This window comes from Pristis pectinata, chromosome 5 (assembly GCF_009764475.1).
Source record: "Pristis pectinata isolate sPriPec2 chromosome 5, sPriPec2.1.pri, whole genome shotgun sequence".
Classification (NCBI taxonomy): domain Eukaryota; kingdom Metazoa; phylum Chordata; class Chondrichthyes; order Rhinopristiformes; family Pristidae; genus Pristis; species Pristis pectinata.
In genome coordinates this window covers 67,468,416-67,493,185 of record NC_067409.1, presented here as the reverse complement: position 1 = coordinate 67,493,185, position 24,770 = coordinate 67,468,416, and the positions used below count along the sequence as shown (strand labels likewise).

The following is a 24,770-nucleotide window of genomic DNA, read 5'->3' as shown; positions in this document are numbered from 1 at the left end:
GTTTGAGATTTTTACACTGTGGGCAGACTGGCCAAGTCAGAAGCATTTATGATTATGGGCTTTAGGACTCATTATTAGGGAGCTGGTGTGGTGCTGCAGTCCACCTCTGAAGAGGAATGAAAGCAATCAATCTATTGCTTCCCTCAGGTAATCTGCTCCACAAGAATCAGATGGTGGACAAAAATCATGTTGTGTGTTCAGTCAGGAAATTCCTATGTTGCTCAAAAGCCTGAAGCTTGCAATTGTGGGTCTACTCAGAACCTGAAGTCCATGACTAGGACTTGAGGCCTAAGGGAGGGCAGCTGTGGGTTGAAATAAGTGAAGGTGGCAAATGGGTGGTAGGCTGGGGGGGGGGGGGGGGGAGGGGGGGTGGGGAGTCAAGGGCACAACCAGGTGCATTACTTACTTTCTTATTTGGCAACTGTACAGTAGGGCTGTTTTTTCTGAGTGCAGTACTCAATGGCTCTTTGAGCAGGGATCTGTCTGGATATTATACCTCTTACTTGCATTTGCAAAAGGCTTAAAGTCTGCTTTATGAGTGAATAGAGACTGATGTTCTTCACCAACATGGCAATTAGTTACTGCATGAGGTGTCTGTATTCCTGCCCATCCTTTTGGATATCCGCAGTTCTCATAGTACATGCAAAACCAAAGCTATGCAATTCATTTTCTAAACCAGTCTTCTCAACAGTATGGAAGTGCAAATTGAATCCAAAGTTTATTCCACTATTACATCTGGAAGCCCATTTCAGGTATTGACCAGCCTTCATTCCTAAATGTACCTTCCCTCATATTGTGAAAACAAAAACCTGTTTCCTTAACCAAAAGGAAACTGCATTTAAATTCTACAGACAAAGGATGAAATTCATTCCTCAATATATCAGTAACCAACTTGGTCATACTATTTCTTAAAGCATATAGAAATCAGCAAAGTAAAAAAAATGGTAGAAGTGACTGAAGGTGCACTTAGCTTCTGTGATGAAACAAAAGACAACAAAATTGGAGAAATAACAAGGTAATGGTAATCGCACCATCTCAAAATATAATTATTGCTATTACACATTTTATAATTTTTACTCTATCCTGCCAACAAAATCTAAACACTTAGATTCTTATTACAGTCATGACTGTAGCAGGTTTCACATTGAAGCTGACTCTAACTTGCAAAATGATAACTTCAGGAGCAAAAACCTAAGAAAGGAATCAAATATAGCTTGTAGAACCAGCTGCCCCAAAGTGAAACAGCACTTATACAAAATTAAATTAAGCAGAAGGGAAAAGATGTAGGATTGGAGGTGGAGAGCCAAGAAAACCAAAGTTACAAAGGTGGCAAAGAACCTTTATTTCTATTACACAAAGGTAAAACAAATGACTCATCTGTGGGTAAATGCTGTGGAATTTTCCAAGACTAATTGCATGCTTACAGTTTTCTAAACCTTAAAAATCCTTTACTAAAGTGGATTGTTAAATTTTTAGAGAGATAAAACACACTTTCAGAAGACACTAATCTCAAGAGATCAAACAAGACATTAACACCTATTCCAAAATGTCACAAGAAGATAGGATAGCAATGAGGGCATTTGGAGTAAATTAAAATTCCTCTTATGAACAGGTTACTGTACTCTGAAATGGTGACCTCAATAAAATAGAACATACCAATCAATCTCATTGAGGCCATTTTAACTTGGTATGTTGTATTTATTGATTAAAATTGAACTATGATGTCTCATTGGAATGTAACACACCTTCTTCAGAAAAGACAAAGTTAGTCAAACCTTAGTTAAAGTTTCCCGTTTCTCGAAGATGGCTGCAGCTGCGTGTGGGATGTCAGATTGATTCAACATCTGAAGGTATTTCACTTCTCGCAGAACACCAACAAGCTATAACATAAAATTCCAGGAGAAAATAAATGTTCATAACAGTCCGTTAAATATTTCTTTAACAAAGTCACTGGATTGTGCAGTACAGACAGAAATCACTGAAGAGTTACTTTATTTTAAAATCTGTGCACATTTTAAATTTCAGGCACGTTTGCAAATGTTAAAAATAAATTGGACACTAAAAGGAAAAATATTGATTATAAAGTCCAGATTCCAGCATCTGCAGAATCTCTTGTGTCTCCATATTGATTATAAGTCTTTGTTTCAATACAGTGCACAGTAGAGAATAATGTGCAGAGGATCACACATCTGTCACAGAGTCTATTCAATATTATAGTGTATAAAATTGAGTGGTGCATTTCACTAACAATGAGGATTGTCTTGGACTCTGAAATACTTTCCCATATCAAATGAACAGGTTTAATTTCGACTTACATATGTTAGTTTCTTCATTGCACAAGTTTACTGTAGCCAAATTTACTGACAAAACAAAAAATGGTAAGGAAGCAATATGAGGTGTACTCAAAAAGACTTCAAAAGGGATATAGAGGTTAAGCAAGTGCACAAAAATTTGGCAGATGGAGTATGATGTGCAGAAATATGAGGTTACTCACACCAGTTGGAAGAATACAAATGCAGAATATAATTTAAATGGAGAGAGGCTTCAGAATACTGTGGTACTGATCATGAAACACAAAGTTAGCAGTCGGGCACAGCAAATAATCAGGAAGGCAACTGGAATGTTGACTTTTATTGCAGAAGGGGTGGAATAAAATAGTAGACAAGTCATGCTACTACATTACAAGGCACTGGTAAAACCTCACTTGATACTGTCTACAGTTCTGTCAGGCTGTCAGCATAGATGATTGATACTTATGCAGCAGTGTGGGAAGATAGTGATGCAGTTCAATGGTACAATATTTGTGGTACAGTCATTGAACTTGATTCCTTGTGTGACGCCATTAAACTTCTTGAAACACTACCAAGATCCCTGGGTCTAGACTCTAGTATCAGCTCTCATTGTTTGGCAGGTATCACATCCTTCTGAGGATACAGGACATCTGCCATTTCAGAAAAACTGGATGCCAGAGTTCTCCTAAATTCACCTATTGTTCCCTCTTTCCATGGTCAGATTTAGCTCTCACATCTGCTCCAGCCACAAGATTCCTCTCTGGAGGAAAATACAGTCAAAAATTAAGTAACCCTTGCATTGATTATGGAACCCCTGCTGATAAAAGTTGCCAATCAATGATATGATCAGTGCTGGTTGCATGCCAAAATCATGCAAGTGAAGAAGTCCCATTGCCTGGATTAAATCAATGCGATAATTTTTGAGGATTATCCAATTCAGCCCCTGACTTCTGCAAGCTGTTGGAATTCTCTTCCATTAAATGATTGAGAGTTCCAGATTAAACCTGACTAGGAATATCATGACATGTAAAAAGCTTATAACTAGGGCAACAGACAATTTTTAAGAAACTGAAGAAAAGCAAGAATGAATTATATTTTTAACATTTCTTTCATACAGCTCAACTCTATTTTCCTTCACCTACCACGTATTTGTAATTACTTTAAACAAAAGGGGAGATATATCAGCAGGAAAAGAACCAGAGCATGGCCATGACCGTTTCAGGGAAGGGGTTGAGGAGAAATCATGATGTTGGAGGATTGTGCCAAAAACCTTGGAAGAAAGCAGAAGAGATCAAGGTGGGGGTAATTGTGATTGCAGGGCTATGAAGGCTAGAAAACTGGGGGCCAATGACAACAAATAAGGATGTGAAATAATAAAAAAAACAACCGAACTCCCCAGTAGTGTTGTTAATAGTCAGGACATAGTCACTAACCCAGCAGAAGGGAATATTTCTTTTTGCTGTAGCTCACTCATTTATAATAATTCCTTGACAACAAAAGCACTATTGCAGTTTGAAAACCTGGCATGACTTCGAAGCACCTTCTGAATTATAGCACAAACTATCTGTGCATTCACATAATGAAATCTATTCCAGAACTCTGGACATCTGCAATGAAACAAAGATGCTAATGAAGGCAACCTGTGTCTTGGTAAAGCCAAAATCCATAGGATTTTTTGGCTTTATATTACTTATCAAAATTAATGGAGAGCATGCTTTTCTAAACAATAATCTCAGTGTAAGTGGCTAATAGTACAAAAACTTGAAATGTTACTCAAAAAGAATCTAAGCTGTAAAATCTGACATCAGTGGTCACTTCCACAATCATTGAAAGAGACGAGTATGATTTGAGATCCTCATAAAAGTTGCATCTGAGCTGTTGTAAGGAAAAAAAACTTGAGGCAAAAGCTCCTTAGAGAGGCCCACAGAAGCTATATGGTTTGCTGAAAGGTAATAACAAATGGGTATTCTTCTTCTAGAATGAGGGCTAATCCTTTTTCCTACAATCTACATTGAAGTTATTGAGGAATTCACCCACATAATTCTAGGCAGGCACAATTACAAGAAATTCCAGGGCACAATTTCCATGTGCATCTTCCTGGTGTAATTTTGGCAGAAGATCACTAGATTGAAGGAAGCTCTATGAAAACCATATACATGGTCAACCTTCCACAAAAATTAAAGAGAACGATTGAAAGATTTCCATTGAAATTCCAGGTCTTACAATTTATAGATTTCATTTTTAAAACTTTTAATAGGATAAATATACCTGATGGTCAAAGTTCACACTGAGTAAACCTGTTTCATGATTGCGCTCGATGAGTGGCTGATCCAGGTTGAACTGGCAGATCATATGGACATTGCTTGCCCATGACAAGTAAATCTGTTCCTCATACTCATCAAGTAATGTCAGCATGTCCATATATTTTTGATACACAATCTCAGCTTCTGGGCCTTCAAGATTTCTAAAGAAGAAATAATTCAACATTCATTCCAATTAATTTATAAACCGTAGACGCTACAATAAAGGAACAATAACAGTTTTTGATTAACTCAACATAAGATTCAAAAATTTCTTAATGGATCTTGATTGTATCTTTGTCACTACCCTTTGGATGGTTCAATCCATTTGTGCAATCAATTGTACTCTAGAATAAAATCAGTGTCATAGAAACAGCGTACAGCATCGAAACAGGCCCTTCGGCCCACTATGTCCATGCTGATCATTATGCCTATCTATACCAATTCCACTTGTCTGCATTAATTTCATATCCCTCTGTGTCTTGCTCATTCAAGTACCCATCCAGGTGCCTCTTAAATGTTTTACTGTTCCTGCCTCTATCTCTACCACCTTGTTTGGCAGCGCATTCCAGATAGCAAATACTCTGTGTGAAAAATTTACCCCTCAGATCCCCTTTAAACCTCCTCCCTCTCACCTAAACCTTTACTGTCTAGTTTGATAAGACTATTGAATGGTTCCCTTATACGATAAGATGGACTCTGACCTCACAATTTACCTTGTTGTGACCTTGCACTTTATTGACTACCTACACTGCACTTCCTCTGTAACTGTGACACTTTGTTCTGTTATTGTTTTTACCTGTACTACCTCAATGCACTCTGTACTAACTCAATGTAACAGCACTATGTAATGAATTGACCTGCACGATCAGTATGCAAGACAAGTTTTTCACTGTACCTCGGTACAAGTGACAATAATAAACCAATACCAACACCTACCATGGGAAACAGGCACTGGCTTTCTACCCTGTCCATGCCTCTCGTAATTTTATATACCTCTATCATATCAGCTCTCAGCCTCCTTTGCTCCAGGGAAAACAGACTTAGCCTATCCAATCTCCCTCTATAACTCCAGCCCTCCAATCCAGGCAACAGTCTTGTGAATATTTTCTGCACTCTCTCAAACTTAATTACATTCTCAGAGCTCCCTGGTCTGCTCCTATGCAGAGTGCAAATAAGCAAAGGGACTCAGCACTATAACCAAGTAATAGTGCTTAGAGCAAGAGATCCAAAAATAAACAGGGGAGAAAATATTTGATGAAGTAATTCTGGGGAACAAGTTGAAACAAGTATTTATTTGCTGCTAATCTTAAGATTTCTTTCCAATTCTCCAGTCTGATGGAGGCAAGTATCCCATACACGTTCTTCACTATCTTATCTACCTGTGCTGCCATCTTCAGGGCTTTTTGGACTTGTACACCACAAGTTGGCCACAGGTGATGTGCTAATGACTGGAGGAGCCAATGTAATACCTTAGTTCAAGAAAAGCAATGAATGGAAAAGTAGACTCAATGGGCTGAATGGCCTAATTGTGCTCCTATATCTTATGGTCTAAGACTTCACCTATGACTTCTGGCTCCATGTACAGATTACCTCTTTGGTCCCTAATGGCCTTATTCTTTTCCTGGTTACCTTCTTGCCCTCAATATACTTATACAGTGCCTCAGGATTTACCTTAATCTTGTCTGCCAGTGATACATTGTGCCCCATCTTTGCCTTCGATTTCTTTCTTAACTAACCCATTGAGTCTGCTCCGCCATTCTATCATGGCTGATATTTTTTTCTCTCAACCCCATTCTCCCCCATAGCCCTTAACTCCCTTACCAATCAAGAATGTATCAATCTCTGCCTTAAATACACCCACTAAGATGGCCTTCACAGGCCTCCATGGTAACAAATTCCACAGATTCACCACCTTCTGGCTGAAGAATTCCTCCTCATCTCAGTACTAAAGGGAGGTCCCTTTATTTCTGAGCCTGTGCTCTCAAACCCTAGACTTTCCTACAATTTGTATGTTCCTGAAGAGCCTCCCTTATACCTGCTTTGTGTTTCCCTTTTTTTTAAGTCAGCCTTCGATATCTCTTGACATCCAGGATTCCTTTGACTTGCCTTTTAGCCTACAGAAAGGCATTGCCTCTGAACTCTCACTACATCACTTGTAAATGATTCCCAATTATTTGATGTTGACAGCTGCAATTAGCTGCTTTCAGTATACTTTTGCCTAAAACCAGCCTTCCACTAATTTAGAACCTGTAGCGGTTGCTACCGCGGAATAAAACAAGACTCTACTCGGAGGATTGCCAAACAGAACTGGTTTATTTTCCCGCCTTGTGCGGGCCCCTTAAGGGAGAAAAACTCCCGCCCAAAAAACCGGCAATGACGTAAGTCCTACGTCATCAGGACTTTCCCACGCGCGGGTTCTCCCCGTCGCTCGGAAAGACGAGGCCCGCCGCCATCTTGGGCCTCGTCGCTCCGACGCCGCGCGACCCGACTGCCGAGCCGGTTCGCCCGACTAGACGGTGAGTCGCCACACAACCCCCCCCAGAACCGGCGAGACGGTCCCCAAGGTCCGTGGGCTGTGCCAGCTGCCGCTTAGGGGGGCGGCCTCTGCATCGTGGCGTGGCAACCTCGACAGGCTGTTGCAGATCCAAATGGGCCGGTTTGAGGCGGTCCGCCGTGAAAACCTGTTCCCTGCCTCCAATGTCCAAAATAAAAGTGGATCCGTTATTCCGTATGACTCGGAATGGTCCCTCATATGGTCGTTGCAATGGCGCCCGAGGTGTGCCCCTGCGAACGAAAACAAACTTACAGTCCCGTAGTTCCTTGGGCTGGCAGGATGGGGCTTGACCGTGCCATGAGGTGGGAATCGGGGCCAAGGCACCGAGCTTCTCGCGCAGTCTTTGTAGAACTGCTGGGGGTTGTTCCCCTTGGTCCTGAAGGGCAGGTATGAAATCCCCGGGGACAACTAGTGGCGCCCCGTATACAAGCTCAGCTGACGAAGTGCGGAGGTTGTCTTTGGGGGCAGTGCGTATGCCGAGCAGGACCCAAGGCAGCTCGTCAACCCAGTTAGGACCCTTCAGGCGGGCCATCAAGGCCGATTTTAGATGGCGGTGAAAACGTTCCACCAACCCGTTTGATTGAGGATGGTAGGCCGTGGTGGTGTGCAGCTGCGTCCCTAGCAGGTTCGCTAATGCAGCCCAGAGACTGGAAGTGAATTGGGTGCCTCTGTCTGAAGTGATGTGGGCCGGAATGCCAAAACGTGAGACCCAAGTTGTGAGCAGCGCTCGGGCGCAGGAATCAGTTGTGATGTCAGTCAGGGGGGTTGCCTCAGGCCACCTCGTGAACCGGTCCACGATGGTAAGGAGGTACCGGGCTCCTCTTGAAACCGGCAGAGGGCCCACGAGGTCGACGTGTATGTGGTCGAACCTCCTACGGGTAGGCTCGAACTGCTGTGGTGGGACCTTGGTGTGTCGCTGGATTTTTGACGTCTGGCAGTGCAGACAAGTCCTGGCCCACTCACTGACCTGTTTGCGCAGGCCATGCCAGACAAACTTGCTGGCGACCAGTCGGACAGTAGATCTGATGGATGGGTGCGCCAACCCATGTACCGAGTCAAAAATGCGTCTCCGCCAGGCTGCAGGGACTATAGGGCGGGGCTGACCAGTCGCAACGTCGCAAAGTAGGGTCCGCTGACCTGGACCAACCAAGAAATCTCGGAGCTGCAGACCCGAGACTGCGGTTCTGTAGCTGGGCAGTTCGTCGTCGGCTTGCTGTGCGTCAGCTAGGGCCGTGTAGTCGACACCCAAGGATAGGTTGTGGATGGTTGGTCTGGAAAGTGCATCAGCAACGACATTATCCTTTCCGGAGACATGTTGGATGTCAGTTGTGAACTCGGAAATGTAGGATAAATGTCTCTGCTGACGAGCTGACCAGGGATCGGAGACTTTGGAGAAGGCAAAGGACAGAGGCTTATGATCGGTGAAAGCGGTGAAAGGCCTGCCTTCTAGAAAGTATCGGAAATGCCGGACCGCCAGATACAGCGCTAGAAGGCAGGCCTTTCACCGCTTTCACCGATAACGAAGAGGAGGCTCTGTCGGCGGCCAGCCACCGTAGCCATCAGCGGCGGCTGGCCCTGGCGTTTCCCTGAAACTTGCAGGGTGGGCGGCATCGACGGGCCTCCGCACCCCACCTCTGATGGTAGAAGCACAGCTGGTCACCCGTGTCGTCGTCTGCGTTCCTGGGGCGTGGCTGCTCGGTTGCTGGGGCCGGGCGAGGCGGGCGTTGGGCTCGCGGCCTGGTGATTTGACTGACGGACGAACCGCTCTCGCGCTTGGCCCTCCACAGGACATCTGCCCGGGCGGCCACCTCACGGGGGTTGCTGAAGTCGGCATCAGCTAACAACAAGTGGATGTCATCGGGGAGCTGTTCGAGGAAGGCCTGTTCGAACATCAGGCATGGCTTGTGTCCCTCGGCCAATGCCAGCATCTCATTCATTAGGGCGGATGGGGATCTGTCCCCCAGGCCATCCAGATGAAGCAGGCGGGCGGCGCGCTCACGACGGGAGAGGCCGAAGGTCCGGATCAAAAAGATCTTGAAAGCCGGGTACTTATCTTCCTCCGGAGGCGACTGGATGAAGTCTCCAACCTGGGCGGCTGTCTCCTGGTCCAGAGAGCTAAACCACATGGTAGTACTTCGTGGAGTCGGAGGTGATCTGCCGAAGGTGGAATTGCGCTTCGGCCTGGTCAAACCAGACGCTGGGCCGAAGGTGTCCAAAAGGTGGGCAGCTTGAGGGCCACTGCGTTGGCTGCTGCGCTGTCGTCCATTTCGCGGGTCCAAAAGCCGTTTGGACCGTCGGGGTCACCAATGTAGCGGTTGCTACCGCGGAATAAAACAAGACTCTACTCGGAGGATTGCCAAACAGAACTGGTTTATTTTCCCGCCTTGTGCGGGCCCCTTAAGGGAGAAAAACTCCCGCCCAAAAAACCGGCAATGACGTAAGTCCTACGTCATCAGGGACTTTCCCCGCGCGCTGGGTTCTCCCCGTCGCCCCGGAAAGACGAGGCCCGCCGCCATCTGGGCCTCGTCGCTCCGACGCCGCGCGACCCGACTGCCGAGCCGGTTCGCCCGACTAGACGGTGAGTCACCACAAACCTTAATTTCTTGAATCATTATCCCATTCCCTAAGGGTGACTTTAAAGAAAAAAGGAAGCATATGGCAGGTATAGAGGTCATGGGAGACACTTCAGGAACCTCCAAATTGTAGTAGGCTACTTAGTTTCAGAGTGGTTTTGGTCACCATCTCCAAAATGCACTCCCACTAACACTCCAACCACTTGCCCATCTACAATCACTGTAAAGTACAGTACTACCCCTTCTCTTGTATGACTATCTATGCATTGGCTCAAAAAGCTCTCCAGGACATGCTTTAAAAATTCCACCCCCTTTAAATCTTTCACACCAAGGTGATTCTGGTTGATTTGGGGAAGTTAAAATCTGCTACTTTTTATCTCCTATTACTATTAAACTATTACCTCTGCATCTCTCTGTGATTTGCCTATATACCTGTTCCTCTGTCACTGCCTGATTATTGGAAGGCCTGTAGTATACTCCCAAAAAATCAATTACATCATTTTGTCTCTAAGCTCTATCCACATGGCCTCATATGAAGATCTTTCTAAAATATCTTCCCTCAATACTGCAGTAATGGACCTCTTCATTAATACTGCAATGCTACCTCCTCTTTCACATTTCTCCATTATACCTGAAGTTTCTACATCTTGTAATGTTGAGTTGCCAGTCCTGCCTTTCTTTTACCAAATATCCATGATGGCAGCAATGACATAGTCTGTCAGTTTGCCTGCATTACCAGTCAGACTCCGTGCATTAAAATAGATGCAATTTAGCCATGCATTTCTCCTATGTCTGCTTTGCCTGATGGGCTGATTTAGTTTCTCTTCTATAATCAACTGTATCTCCCTCCAACTGTACATCTGCTCTCTAAGTAATTCCCCTGCTAAATTATTTTAAACCTCTCCAACAGGACAAGCAAACCTCCCCACGAGGATCTTGGACTTGTTCCAGTTCAGGTGTAACCCAAACTTGTAGAGGTCCCACCTTCCCCAGAAACAATCCCAGTGATCCAGAAATCTTGAAGCCCTCCCTCCAACACCATTCCCTTAAGCCACACATTCATCTGACCTATCCTCCCATTCCTACACTTACTAGCATTGAGCACTAGAAGTAATCCAGAGACTACAAACCTCAATATTTTTTAATCTGCTACCTTGCTATGTTGCAGGATCTGATCCGTTTCCTAACCTATTTTGTTAGTACCAATGTGAAACCTGATAACTCTCCACGTTCCAAATGTTTTGTGACGAACTTGACCATGGTACCAGGGAGAAAATGCATCATCCTAGATTCACATCCATGGCTGTAGAAGCCTGTCTATTCCCTCAGTACTGCGTCTCCTAACATCACTGCCCTTGGACTCTCGCTGGGCTCTGGCTCTTGTTGGATTGTGGCTCTGGCTGGATTCCTCAGAGATTCATTCATCTCCAAGGTCTCATGCCATTTGAATTTCTGGAGTGTCGTTAAGTGGCACCAAGTTTCGGTTTCAAGAGCCTCAAGACTGAAAGAATATAAAGTACTGGTAAAAACTGAATTTCACTCTGAATCCTTGGAAAGCAATGAATTAGAGCATAATACTCTCTGTTAATTTTGTCAGTCAATTCCACAATCCACCACCCATAAGTGGGGAGTAGTACTTTTATTAAAAAACTTTATTTATACAGCACGGTAATAGGCTCTTCCAGACCAATGAGTTCGCGCTGCCCAATTACACCCATGTTGACGTACTAACCCGTACATCTTTAGAATGTGGGAGTAAACTGGAGCACCCGGAGGAAACCCATGGAGTCACGGGGAGAACATATAAACTCCTTACAGACAGCGGCGGGAATTTAACCCCAATTGCTGGCACTGTAATAGCATTACGCTAACCACTATGCTACTGTACTTGCAGGAAATAAAATGGGTTGTCACATCCAATTTACATCCTTTAAAACTGAGGGACATAAAATCCCAGGCTGTATGGTGATGTGATGTGATGTAATGTGATGTGATGTGATGTGATGTGATGTCTCTCAGCATACAGCTCTGCTAGATCATTGAGTCATTGATGTCACCACTGTGAGCAGGTAGGACAGAGAAAAGGCAGAAAGCTGGTGCTATTAGATAGTCTATCTGCCCTATCTTTAAGTACCTTTTGTGCCTCTCTCAATGACTAATAGTTTAAGTACGTCTTTGAGCTCTCATAATTTTGTGGCATGTTGCTATTTAGACTTCACCTGCAAAAGCTTCCAGATGGCAATTGCATTTTAAAGGATGCCAATACACCAACTGCAAGTAGTACTTCACTAAGGGAGAATGTTGACTCCAGTGCAGCAATTTGCTGATAATGGCCTTGACAGCTAATATGAGGATGCTATATTTCCCAAGGAAACAGTTTTCACAAGTAATATATAATGAAAGGAAAGAGCTGCATTCATTTAATGACTTTGATGATGTCCAGAAGCCCCAAAGCACTTTATAGACAAACGTTCGGACTATAGCCATTATTGTTACAAAAGCATTGTGACAGTCACTTCGTACACAGCAAGACATCATAAAGAGCAGTGTAATAATGTGCTCAATGTCTCCCCGCCCCTGCACCCACCCCCTGGCTCCCCCACCCAGGAAAGATACTGGCCAGGAAAAGGGCAGCACTTCTGATGGGTGCAACACTCCCAAAGTCCAACAGTGAAGAACCAATCTAGATTTTTGAGCTTAACTGTCTTGAGTGGGAGATGAACGCAGATCCTTCTGAGAATTCAGAGGGAAGAGTGCTATTGAATTCTCATAATATATAACTGAAGCACTTTTTTGAAAACTTTTGTTTAACTTATATAAACTGATGTGGAAACAATTGTAACCTGATATTGAATTATCTCAAAACATATTTCATATCTGCAGTATAACATTTTACAATTTAACGCATAAAATTCATCACACTTACTTGTGGTAAATAAGCTTAAAATTTGACCAAGGTATTTCAATTCTTTCCTTAAGTTCTTTGGCCCATTTTAGATTTCCTGAAGTTGCAGGCATGTTCTTGTTTAATAGTGCAGCACGTTTGTCTTTCTGTATATAAAATTTATAGGCAACAATTATATTATCAAAAAAATTGGTGAACAAGAATAAACACTTAATGACAATTAAAATAATGTTTTCATTATTTCATTTAAAATATTTCACAAGTTAATAAACTGGTTACATCCACGGTCACTAAATTTCACTCTGTGCCTCACAAACAAACTACAAGATGGAAAGAATATTGAGTGGAAAAAAATACAAAGGCCTACAAATGGAATTACACCATGCCCTGTTGTGGGTAGAAATAAGTTATTCATTGGTCCAATATATCAGGCACTCCATATTTGTTGAACACTAACACAATAAATTCTTACTTTTGAGTTAGCAACTGAAATTAGCATTTCTTCATAACTGTTACAACCTAAAACAGATGTGTCTTTAAAAGATATGTTATGCAGATTCCATATAAACAAATTATAAAACCAGACTTTTATGGCAAGAGACAGGGTTTTGTGGTTTCTTAATGTTCTGGTGCCCTCAATTTAATAATGTGGAATGAACACAGGTACACATTGTGCCAAGGGTGGCACTGTCAGTAGACTTGTTGTCTCACAGTTCCAGTAATCTGGGTGCAATTCTGACCTGGGGTACCATGCGGAGTTTGTAAGTTCTTCCTGTAACCGTGTGGATTTCTTCCAGGTGCTTTTGTCTCCTTCCACAAAGACATGCAGGTGGTATAGGCCGCCCAATAGTAACAGGGATATTGAGGAGCAGATAGGGAAGCAGATCCAAGAAAGGTGTGATAATAACAGAGTTGTTGTGATGGGAGATTTTAATTTCCCAAACATCGATTGGCATCTCCAGACAGTGAGGGGTTTGGATGGGGTGGAGTTTGTTAAGTGTGTTCAGGAAGGATTCTTGATACAATATGTAGATAAGCCTACAAGAGGAGAGGCTGTGCTTGATTTGGTATTGGGAAATGAACCTGGTCAGGTATCAGACCTCTCAGTGGGTGAGCATTTTGGTGATAGTGATCATAATTCTATCTCCTTTACAACAGCACTCGAGCGAGATAGGAACAGACAGACTAGAAAGGCGTTTACTTGGAGTAAAAGGAATTATGAGGCTCTCAGGCAGGATATTGGAAGCTTAAATTGGGAACAGATGTTCTCAGGGAAAAGTACGGAAGAAATGTGGCAAACATTCAGGGATATTTGTGTGGAGTTCTGCAGAGGCGTGTTCCAATGAGACAGGGGAGTCATGAGAGGTTACAGGAACCATGGTGTACAAAGGCTATAATAATTCTAGTCAAAAGGAAAAGAAAAGCTTACAAAAGGTACAGAGAGCTAGGTAATGTTAGAGATTTGGAAGAGTATAAGGCTAACAGGAAGGAGCTTAAGAAGGAAATTAGGAGAGCCAGGAGGGGACATGAGAAGGCCTTGGCGGGCAGGATTAAGGAAAACCCCAAGGCATTCTACAAGAATGTGAAGAGCAAGAGGATAAGATGTGAAAGAATAGGGCCTATCAAGTGCAGCAGTGGGAAGGTGTGTATGGATCCGGAAGAAATAGCAGAGGTATTTAATGAATACTTTACATCATTATTCACTACAGAATAAGATCTGGGGGATTGTAGTGAGGACTTGCAGCAGGCTGAAAAGCTTGAGCATGTAGATATTAGGAAAGAGGAGGTGCTGAAACTTTTGGAAAGCATCACGTTGGATAAGTGGCCAGGACCGGATGAGACGTACCCCAGGCTGCTGTGGGAGGCGAGGGAGGAGATTGCGGAGCCTCTGACGATGATCTCTGCATCATCAATGGAGACGGGAGAGGTTCCACAAGATTGGAGGGTTGCAGATGTTGTTCCCTTATTCAAAAAAGGGAGCAGAGATAGCCCAGGAAATTATAGACTGATGAGTCTTACCTCAGTGGTTGGTAAGCTGATGGAGAAGATCCTGAGAGGCAGGATTTATGAACACTTGGAGAGGTGTAATATGATTAGGAACAGTCAGCATGGCTTTGTCAAGGGCAGGTCCTGCCTTACAAGCCTGATTGAATTTTTTGAGGATGTGACTAAACACGTCGATGAAGGGAGAGCAGATGATGTAGTGTATATGGATTTCAGCAAGGCATTTGATAAGGTACCCCATGCAAGGCTTATTGAGAAAGTAAAGGAGGCATGGGATCCAAGGGGACATTGCAATGTGGATTAAGAACTGGCTGGCCCACAGAAGGCAAAGAGTGGTTGTTGTAGGGTCGTATTCTGCATGGAGGTCGGTGACCAGTGGTGTACCTCAGGGATCTGTATTGGGACCCTTACTCTTTGTGATTTTTATAAACGACCTGGATGAGGAAGTGGAGGGATGGGTAAGTTTGTGGATGACACAAAGGTTGTAGGTGTTGTGGATAGTATAGAGGGCTGTCACAGGTTACAGCGGGACATAGATAGGATGCAAAGTTGGGCTGAGAAGTGGCAGATGCAGTTCAACCCAGATAAGTGTGAAGTGGTTCATTTTGGTAGGTCAAATATGATGGCAGAATATAGGACTGGTAGGACTCTTGGCAGTGTGGAGGATCAGACGGATCTTGGGGTCCGAGTCCATAGGACGCTCAAAGCGGCTGCGTAGGTTGACTTTGTGGTTAAGAAGGCTTTTTTGAAGATTGTCCTTCATCAATCGTGGAATTGAATTTAGGAGCCGGGAGGTGGTCAGACCCCACTTGGAGTATTGTGCTCAGTTCTGGTCGCCTCACTACAGGAAGGATGTGGAAGCCATAGAAAGGGTGCAGAGGAGACTTACAAGGATGCTGCCTGGAATGCGGACCATGCCTTATGATAGCAGGTTGACGGAACTCGGCCTTTTCTCCTTGGAGTGAAGGAGGATGAGGGGGGACCTGATAGAGGTATATAAGATGATGAGAGGCATTGATCGGGTGGATAGTCAGAGGCTTTTCCCCAGGGCTGAAATGGTGGCCACAAGAGGACATAGGTTTAAGGTGCTGGGGAGTAGGTACAGAGAAGATGTCAGGGGTAAGTTTTTTACTCAGAGAGTGGTGAGTGCGTGGAATGTGCTGCCGGCAACAGTGGTGGAGGCGGATACGATAGGGTCTTTTAAGAGACTATTGGATAGGTATATGGAGATGAGAAAAATAGAGAGCTATCGGTAAACCTAGTAATTTCTAGGGTAGGGACATGTTCGGCACAGCTTTGTGGGCCGAAGGGCCTGAATTGTACTGTAGGTTTTTCTATGTTCTATGTTTGACCATAATGGGATCCAGGGTGAGGTAGCCAATTGGATACTAAATTGGCTTGGTGGTAGGAGACAGAGTGTGGTGGTCGAGTGATTTTTTTTCAGATTGCAGAGGTGTGCTGCTGAAATCAGTGCTGGGTTGCCTGTTGTTTGTCATATATGTTGATGATTTGGATGAGAATGTAGGTGACATGTTTAATAAGTTTGCACATAACACCAAAATTGGTGCAGTGGAGAATGAAGGTGGTTCTCCAAGGTTACAAATAGGATAGGGATCAACTGGGAATGTGGTCAAAGGAACAGCAGATGGAATTCAACTCAGACAAGTGGTGCATTTTGGAAAATCAAACCAGGGCAGGACAGACACAATGAATGGCAGGACCCTGGGGAACGTTGAAGTACAAAGAGACTTAGAGGTGCAAGTACATAGTTTCCTGAAAGTGGCAACAGCAGCAGACAAGGTGGTGAAGAAGACATATGGCACACTTACTTTCATCAGTCGGGGCACTGAATATAAGAACTGGGACGTCATGCTAGAGATGTACAAGGCATTGGTGAGATTACAGGGAGAAATGTTTGCAGTTCTGGTCACTGTACTACAGGAAGGATGTGATTGAGCTGGAGTGGATGCAGAAAAGATTCACAAGAAAGTTGCTGGGACTGGAGGTCTCAAGTTATAAGACCATAAAACTTGGGAGCAGAATTAGGCCATTCTGCCCATCAAGTCTGCTCCACCATTCGATCATGGCTGATTTATTATTCCCTCTCAACCCCATTTTCTTGCCTTCTCCCTGTAACCTTTGATGCACTTACCAATCAAGAACATATCAACTTCCACTTAAAATATACCCAATGACTTGGCTGTCTGTAGCAATGAATTCCACAGATTCACAACTCTCTGGCTAAATGTCATTCCCTTCTGAGGCTGTGCCCTCTGGTCCTAGACTCTCCCACCACTGGAAGCATCCTCGCCACGTCCACTCTATCCAGGCCTTTCAATATTCGGTAGGTTTCAATGAGATCCCCACTCATCCTTTAAAACTCCAGTGAACACAGGCCCAGAGCCATCAAATTGTCCTCATACTTTAACCTTTTCATTCCCAGGATCATTCTTGTAAACCTCCTCTGGACCCTCTCCAATACCAGCACATCCTTCCTTAGATATTGTAGTATGAAAGGCCAGGAGTCAGATGACAGTGACAACACTACTGACCCCCATGGTCAGATGATAGCATTGCCTATTGGGTCGGAAGCTACACCTCTGTCAATCAAGGGTCCGGCTCCGCCCAATCCATTAAACAGCACACCTAAGGATTGGCTTGTAACCCACCTTTGTTCTTGACCCTGAATCATTGGCTTGTTTGAATTACCTGAGCAAGCTCCACCCAGCTACAGCCCTATAAAAGATGGTACGCATGGGCAGCTCTCTCTCTTTTCCGATTGCTGCGGGGGTGAGACCACAGGTGGGAGGGTGCACTTCCACAGGGGTCTAGGACCGTCCTAAGAGATTCCCAGTAGCGTAGAACTGTTGTTTGTCCAGATTCAGGGGGTTCAGACAACGTATTTGTTCATTCCCTGATCGTTTGTACTAGTTTGTTGCGTGTGTGTGTGTGTGTGTGCACTTCACTCCGTTGCGACTCCCCCCATATTTCGCGATCACCCGAGTGCAAGTGTGCATTTGTTCCTTCACATTCTGTTCCCACGTCTGTCTTTGTAAATAAGATTCTCCTTTTTGAAGTACAAAGGCTGTGTGTCCAGATACCTCTATCTTTAAGATTCAAAAGAACCTTTCTCATAACAATTGGCGCTGCTGAGCAGGGACTTAAGGGTATTGGCTGGACACAGACGTGGGTAGGATGTTCTGGAACAAGGGAAAGAAGAAAGGTGTAGGCACTGAGGAGAGGATCCCAGGAAGAAACGACGAGAGAGAGGGATTTGGGAGCCTGGCCAGTCTGCTGGCAGACCACGGACAGCCAGTGGACTGGGCTGAACAGTTAGATCCATGTGGTAAGAAACTGGGGCACCACGTGGTGGCCCTCCTCCAGAAGTCAGGGTTCTCCAGAGCCAAAGGGGTGCCTTCTGGCTCCTGGCATCCCTTCTGAGGCGCCAGGTTGAGATTACTGACCAGTTACGGGATACCTGCTCACAGAGGGAAAAGGGGATAGAAACGCTTCGGAAGCGATGTTGCACGCTGCAGGAGGCAGTTCAGACTGCCCAGACTTGGGCCAACGACCTCGAGGCCAGGGGTACCGAGGTTGCCTGCTGGCTGATTCAAGTACAGCAGGCACAAGCCACCCGCAGGTCTGGCTGGCAACCTGACCCGTTTAAAATCCGTGCCTTGGTCCAGTGTGGCGACAAGCTGGATACATGGCTGGGGGATAGGGATTTTTGGATGGATAAGGATGAGGAGGGGGGTACCCCAAGAACCCGAGCCCCCTCATACCCGCCCCCCGCCCAAGCCCCTGCAGGCCCGACTTGTCACCATGCGGTCCCAGGTCCGCCATAGTAGGGAAGGGAGTCAGGATGGGACCCCCGCAGGGGAAGGTGCCCGCGGCCCCTCCGAGACCACGGAGACCCGGGACTTCTCCATTAAAGAGCTCACCCAGCTGGCGGATCGGTACTGCCAGTGGTCAGGCAAACCGCTGGCCGTGTGGCTGCTCTGACTGTGGGATGAGGGGGCCCCCAACGTGAGCCTCTCTCACCAGGAGGCAAACGCCCTGGGGAGCTTGTCGGACCAACAGAGCATTAATAACGGTCTGTGGGCGCCACCGGGAGCAATCGGGGACACCACTGCCCTGTGGGATTGGGTAGTGGCCGCCGTGAGAATCCGGTACCCTACCCTCCTCGAGTGGGATTTATACGTGTGACCACAGTGGAGCACAGTCAGTGAGGGCACCTGGGTCATCCAGGAATGGGTACTAGTGACCGGCATATACGCAGGGACGGGTGACCTCGGGCTGTTAGAAAATACCATCACGACCAATGCGCTAGCGGGGCACCTGGTTGCCACCGCGCGCCCCAACCTGAGGCCAGTGGTCCTGCCCCTCATGGGACCCGCCAGCGGGAGGACGGTACGGGAAGCCATTACCCTCCTGGAGGGGTCAGAATACGTGAGTGGGGGGTGCCCTCACAGGTCCGTAGAGCGGAGATGAAGGCTGGGGACGCCACCTCTCGCCTGTCGCACAAGCAGCTGTACCTGGGCCTGTTGCGCGCAGGGGTGGACCACGCTACCATAGATGGGACCCCGACCCTCGCTCTCTGTGCACGATGGAAGGAGCTCTGTGGGGGAAAGCCTGGCCGGGGGACACCCTGCAACCACCCCGGGGCCAAGCCCGACACAGGGGATGCTCCCAACCGCCGGACCACGTGGGCTGCCCCCGCAGACACCGATACTGCCTCCACACCTCCCCCACCTGAAGCAGCTTTCCCTGCCCTCTGGGCTCGGCTCCGGGACCTGCTGCGACAGGAAATGTCCCACTTCCGCCAGCAGGAATCCTCACCCACGGGGTGGCAGCCCACTACCCCGCTCCCATAGGATGAAGGCCAGGGTCCCCAGCGCACCTGCTCTGTCACCCTTCCAAGCCCGGGGGACCTGAGGCCACATATACCCATAGCAGTACAATGGGGAAAGGGGAATGTGCAGAGGTGGATGGAACTCGTCGACATGGGTGCCCAGCACATCATCATCCCGGGGAACCCCGCTGCGTGGAAGGGGGCCCAAATGCAGATAGAGGGGTTAGGGGGTTCCCTTCTGCCCGCAAAGGAAGTCAGGGTCCGCATGACTATCAGGAACCAACCTCCCCGAACTGAGGCTGTTTTAATCACAGACTCCACAGAATGTATACTGGGGATCAATGTCTTAAAGGGCCAGTCCCTGCACACCAAGCAGGGCAAGTTCACCTTTGGAATTGCCTGTGCTACACTGGTAGTCGGGGCAGCCAAGTGGGAGCCGGTCGTTGTTCCCCATCCCTCCAAGGTTATTTGCAGTAGGGTGCCGGGGGGACACCGAGATATCACAGAGGCCATCCAAGCCCTGCTGCGGGAGGGAGTCATTAGACCCGCAGCATCCCCTTTAAATAGCCCCGTCTGCAAAAAGGACGGGACGTGGCGCATGACAGTAGACTACCGACACTTAAACGAGGTTGCCCCCCCACCCCCACCTCCTCGCATCTGCAGTACCCGACATTGTCATTTTAGTGGAAGATATTGCAGAGCGTCCAGGCAAACGGTGGTATGCCGGGGCAGATCCAGCTAATGCATTTTTCTCCATCCCCCTGCACCAGACCTCCCAGGACCAATTTGCATTCACCTGGGACGGGAGACAATGTACATTTCAACGTCTACCACAAGGCTATGTGCATAGCCCCACAATCTGCCACAGTTTAGTAGCCCGAGATTTACAAGCCATTCCCCTTCCCCCAGGGGTGTCAGTCACTCATTACATAGATGACATACTTTGACAGGGGCCCTCAGAGGCTATTATCTCAGAGGCTCTTGATATGTTAATATCCTCCCTCAGAGAACGGGGCTGGGCCATTACTATGGAAAAGATACAAGGCCCAGCCCAGAATGTATTGTTCCTGGGCATACAGTGGCACACAGGCAGAAGAGAAATTCCTGACACTGCGAAGAACAAAATTTTAAATTTTGCTGTCCCCACCAACAAGACAGACATCCAGAGTTTCGTGGGCCTTCTTGGCTACTGGCGGCAACACATCCCTCACCTGACCATACTCCTGAGACTGCTTTGTAAGATCTCCCACAAGAAAGCCACTTCCTTGTGGGGGCCTGAACAGCAGGCCGCCTTTGAAGCGGCCAAACAGGTGGTGGAGCAAGCCCTGTCCCTCTCCCTGCGACAAGAAGGGGTCCCCTTCGAGGTACAGGTCTCCGCTGGTGAGTCGGTGGCCGAGTGGAGCCTCTGGCAGAAGGTCCAGGGGCACAGTCCCGCTCGGCTTCTGGACCAAATCACTGCCTGAGGTCGCCACCTGCTACAGCCCCTTTGAGCGCCAGCTGCTGGCCTGCTACCTGGCACTCCTCGCAACCGAGAACCAAACCGGTACTGACCCCGTGGTCCTTCGCCCCCACCTGCCCATAATGCATTAGGTCAAGTCCCCCGACTCCACACACAGAGAGCAGAGTCCAGAGGTCCTCGACAGTGAAGCGTCAGCCCCCTCCATGAACAGGTCATGTCCTTCCCCCAGTCCCAGGACCCACCCCCGGACATACCCGAGATCAAGCCCTCTCCCGTATCCTGGGGCCAACCTTCCGACTCCCTCGACCCCGAACAGAAACTGCACACCTGGTTCACAGACGGCTCCAGCTGCTGGAAAAACAGGAAACAGCATTGGAAAGCGGCGGCACTTCATCCCGCCTCGGGGAAAACATTAACAAAAGAGGGAGCGGGAGGGTTCAGTCAATTGGCCGAGCTAGCGGCAGTAGCACTCACTTTACAGAACACCACCAGGTCAGTCCACATCTATACCGACTCCTGGGCAGTAGCCGAAGGTATGGCTGTGTGGATGGCATGGTGGCACGAGACGGGGTGGCAAATTCACAGACGCCCCCTCTGGGGACAGGAACACTGGCGCTGTATCTGGGACCAAGCCACCCAGAGACAGATATCAGTCCACAACTTGGATGCCCATACCCACAAGAACACTCAGGAGGCCATATATAATGCCGCTGTGGACCAGGCTGCCCAGATATGCTGCACTACCATTCCCCCGGAGGAACCCGACCTCAGCGCCCTAGCCACATGGGCGCACTGTAAGAGCGGTCACTTAGGGGCTGATGGTACACAGCGCTGGGCAGAACAGTTCGGGGTCGCCCTGACAGTGGATCAGTGTAAAACCACTGTCACAAACTGCCCCACCTACCAGCAGGTAACATCACGAGGCTGGCCAGCGGGGCCACCGGGTCACATTCACCGCGGCACGGGAGCAGGTTGCGTGTGGCAAATAGACTATATCAGACTGCTCCCATGCCACAATAAAAAACAGTACGCCCTGACGATGGTGGATACATACTCGGGTGTCCTGGTGGCGGTGGCCTGTGGGAAGGCCAACCAGAACAGCACCAAAGGATTGCAGCACCTCTCCTCCATCTGTGGAGTCCCATGGGAGGTGCAATCCCATCAGGGCTCACACTTCGTGGGGGCTAAGGTACAAAACTGGGCAGCGGAGGCGGGGATCGCGTGGCTGTTTCATATCCCCTACCATCCCCAGGCATCGGGCCTGATAGAAAGAATGAACGACCTGCTGAAGGAGAAAATACGCACGTTGACGCCCTCCCGCACACTGCAGGGGTGGTCAGGCGTACCGCAGCAGGCAGTCGATCAGCTCAACAAGCAGCCCACTGGCCAAGGGGGGTCTCCACTATCCCGTCATCTGGCCCACTCCCCACCACCTGAATTGCGAGACCCAGAAACCCCCGAAACTGAGGACTCCGGGAGGGTCTGGGTCCGACAACCACAAGGTCCCCCTCAGAAGGGGGAAGTCGTTGTGCGCGATCCCGGGGACACTCGTTGGGTTTCATACCCAAAACCTGACCCGCCGAGAGTTTGTCCCTCCCCCCCACCCTACAGGACGATGGCGTTGCTCCAGCAACTCCTCCTCCTCACTGCGATGATCGGCATCAGCAAGCCTACAAACACCTTCCTCTGTGTAGTGTACGAATTCGCCAACACTTCCAATCAGACTGCTGGATTTGCCTCCGAACCCCAGCACACGCCAGTGAAGCTCACCCACTCACAGCGATTCCCTTTGATGATCTCCAAATGAACTGCTTACACAGACTTTTTGCGCCTGTCGGGTTCGGTCTATCGGTTTGGGGGGGGGGGTGGGGGTGGGGGGGCAGGGCGGTAGTCCCCCACCACTCCCCTCTCCATTACAGAATATTTCTTCCAGTGATTCCCAATGGGGTGGATGCTTCAGGAGCTGGTATTTCCCTTCTTACAATTTGACCTCACCCCGAGTGCCTACCCTCAGAGTCACCCCGCAGTCATCCAGTCGGCCGAGAGAATGTTGGTGCAGACTCCAAAACGACCACACTTCCACCTTTCCAGTCGGCTACAGTGACTGTGAGACCAACTGGTACCCAGGGGCCACAGTGACCACCGTCAGTGGCGCCGCTAAGCTGGGAGCTCCCTGGACCTTGAACAGCACCCACTGGGTTTGCAGGCACTGTGCCTACCCGTGGCTCCCCACGAGCTGGTACGGTTGCTGCTTCCCAGCGATTGTGGTGCCCTACATCCACTCACTCGACGACCTTGGGAAGCACCCAGTATACAGCGGCCACCGGTGCAAAAGAGCCGTCACAGCGGCGGTAAGGTTCTGGATGATTGCCTTTCCCATGTATGGCACAGCTCGACTGTCCCGAGAAGTCAAAAGAATGACCAGCGTGCTCCAGACAGTGGCTGACGAAACCAATATGTCACTGCAACGTACCAGGTATGCCCTGACCCAGACGACAGTGGAGCTGGCTGCTGTCAGGCTGATGGCCCTTCAGAACCAAATGGCCCTGGACTACCTACTCGCTGCGGAAGGTGGAACCTGTGCAGTGCTCGGGAAGGAGTGCTGCACCTTTATCCCAGATGCATCCAGCAACATCACAGATCTGGCTGCTCACATTGGTGACTCAGTAACTAAAATTCAAAAGGCGAGGGGTCAGCTCCTCCAGCAAGACACCTCATGGGGAAACTGGTGACCATTTGGGTCTCTGGGGGGATGGTGGGCAACTATCGTCCACTGGGCCACCACCCTTGTTTTAGTTGTAATAGCGGTCTGCATTTTGTGCTGTGCATGCCAACTTATTAGAACCTTCCATTAGGTACCGCACACTAACGCGTATTTCTGTTAGCTTAGTTGTAGCTATACCCATGATTGGCATTTGGTATAACTTCCGAGGGACAGTGACGACACTACTGACCCCCATGGTCGGATGATAGCATTGCCTGTCGGGTCGGAAGCTACACCTCTGTCAATCAAGGGTCTGGCTCCGCCCCACCCATTAAAGAGCAAACCTAAAGAGCTTGTCACCCACCTTTGTTCTTGACCCTGAATCATTGACTTGTTTGAATTACCTGAGCGAGCTCCACCCAGCTACAGCCCTATAAAAGAGCGTGGGCAGCTCTCCCTCTTTTCCGATTGCTGCGGGGGTTGAGACCACAGGTGAGAGGGTGCACTTCCACAGGGGTCTAGGAGTGTCCTAAGTAGATTCCCAGTAGCATAGTTGTTTGTCCAGATTCAGGGAGTTCAGACAACGTATTTGTTCATTCCCTGATTGTTTGTACTAGTTCATTGCGTGTGTGTGTGTGTGTGTGTGTGTGTGTGTGCACTTCACCCCTGTTGCGACTCCCCCCACGTTTCGCGATCACCCGAGTGCGAGTGTGCATTTGTTCCTTCACATTCTGTTCCCACATCTGTCTTTGTAAATAAAATCCTCCTTTTTGAAGTACAAAGACTGTGTGTCCAGATACCTCTATATTTAAGATTCAAAAGAACCTTTCTCATAACAGATATGAAGCCCAAATCTGCTCACAATACTTCAAATGTGGTCTGACCAATGCCTTATAAAGCCTCAGCATTACATCCTTGCCTTTATATTCCTTATTACCAACTCAACCTACAAGTTAACCTTTAGGGAATCCTGCACTAGGACTCCCAAGTCCCTTTGCACATCCCATTTCTGAATTTGCTCCCCACTTATAAAATAGTCTATGCCTTTATTCCTTCTACCAAAGTGCATGACCGTACACTTCCCGACACTGTATTCCATCCGCCACTTCTCCCAACCTTGTCCAA

General features: G+C 47.6%; 1 protein-coding gene across 1 annotated transcript in view; it reads right to left on the bottom strand.

Moving 5' to 3' along the window:
* Positions 1-24,770, bottom strand: part of LOC127570973 (dynein axonemal heavy chain 11-like) — a 395,392-nt gene that overhangs the window by 310,158 nt on the left and 60,464 nt on the right. Inside the window, exons 12-14 of the mRNA XM_052016942.1 lie at positions 12,648-12,772; positions 4,560-4,755; positions 1,776-1,880 (exon numbers count right to left, since the gene is read on the bottom strand). Coding sequence (XP_051872902.1) covers positions 1,776-1,880; positions 4,560-4,755; positions 12,648-12,772 — 426 coding nt within the window. The remainder of the gene's footprint in view (positions 1-1,775; positions 1,881-4,559; positions 4,756-12,647; positions 12,773-24,770) is intronic.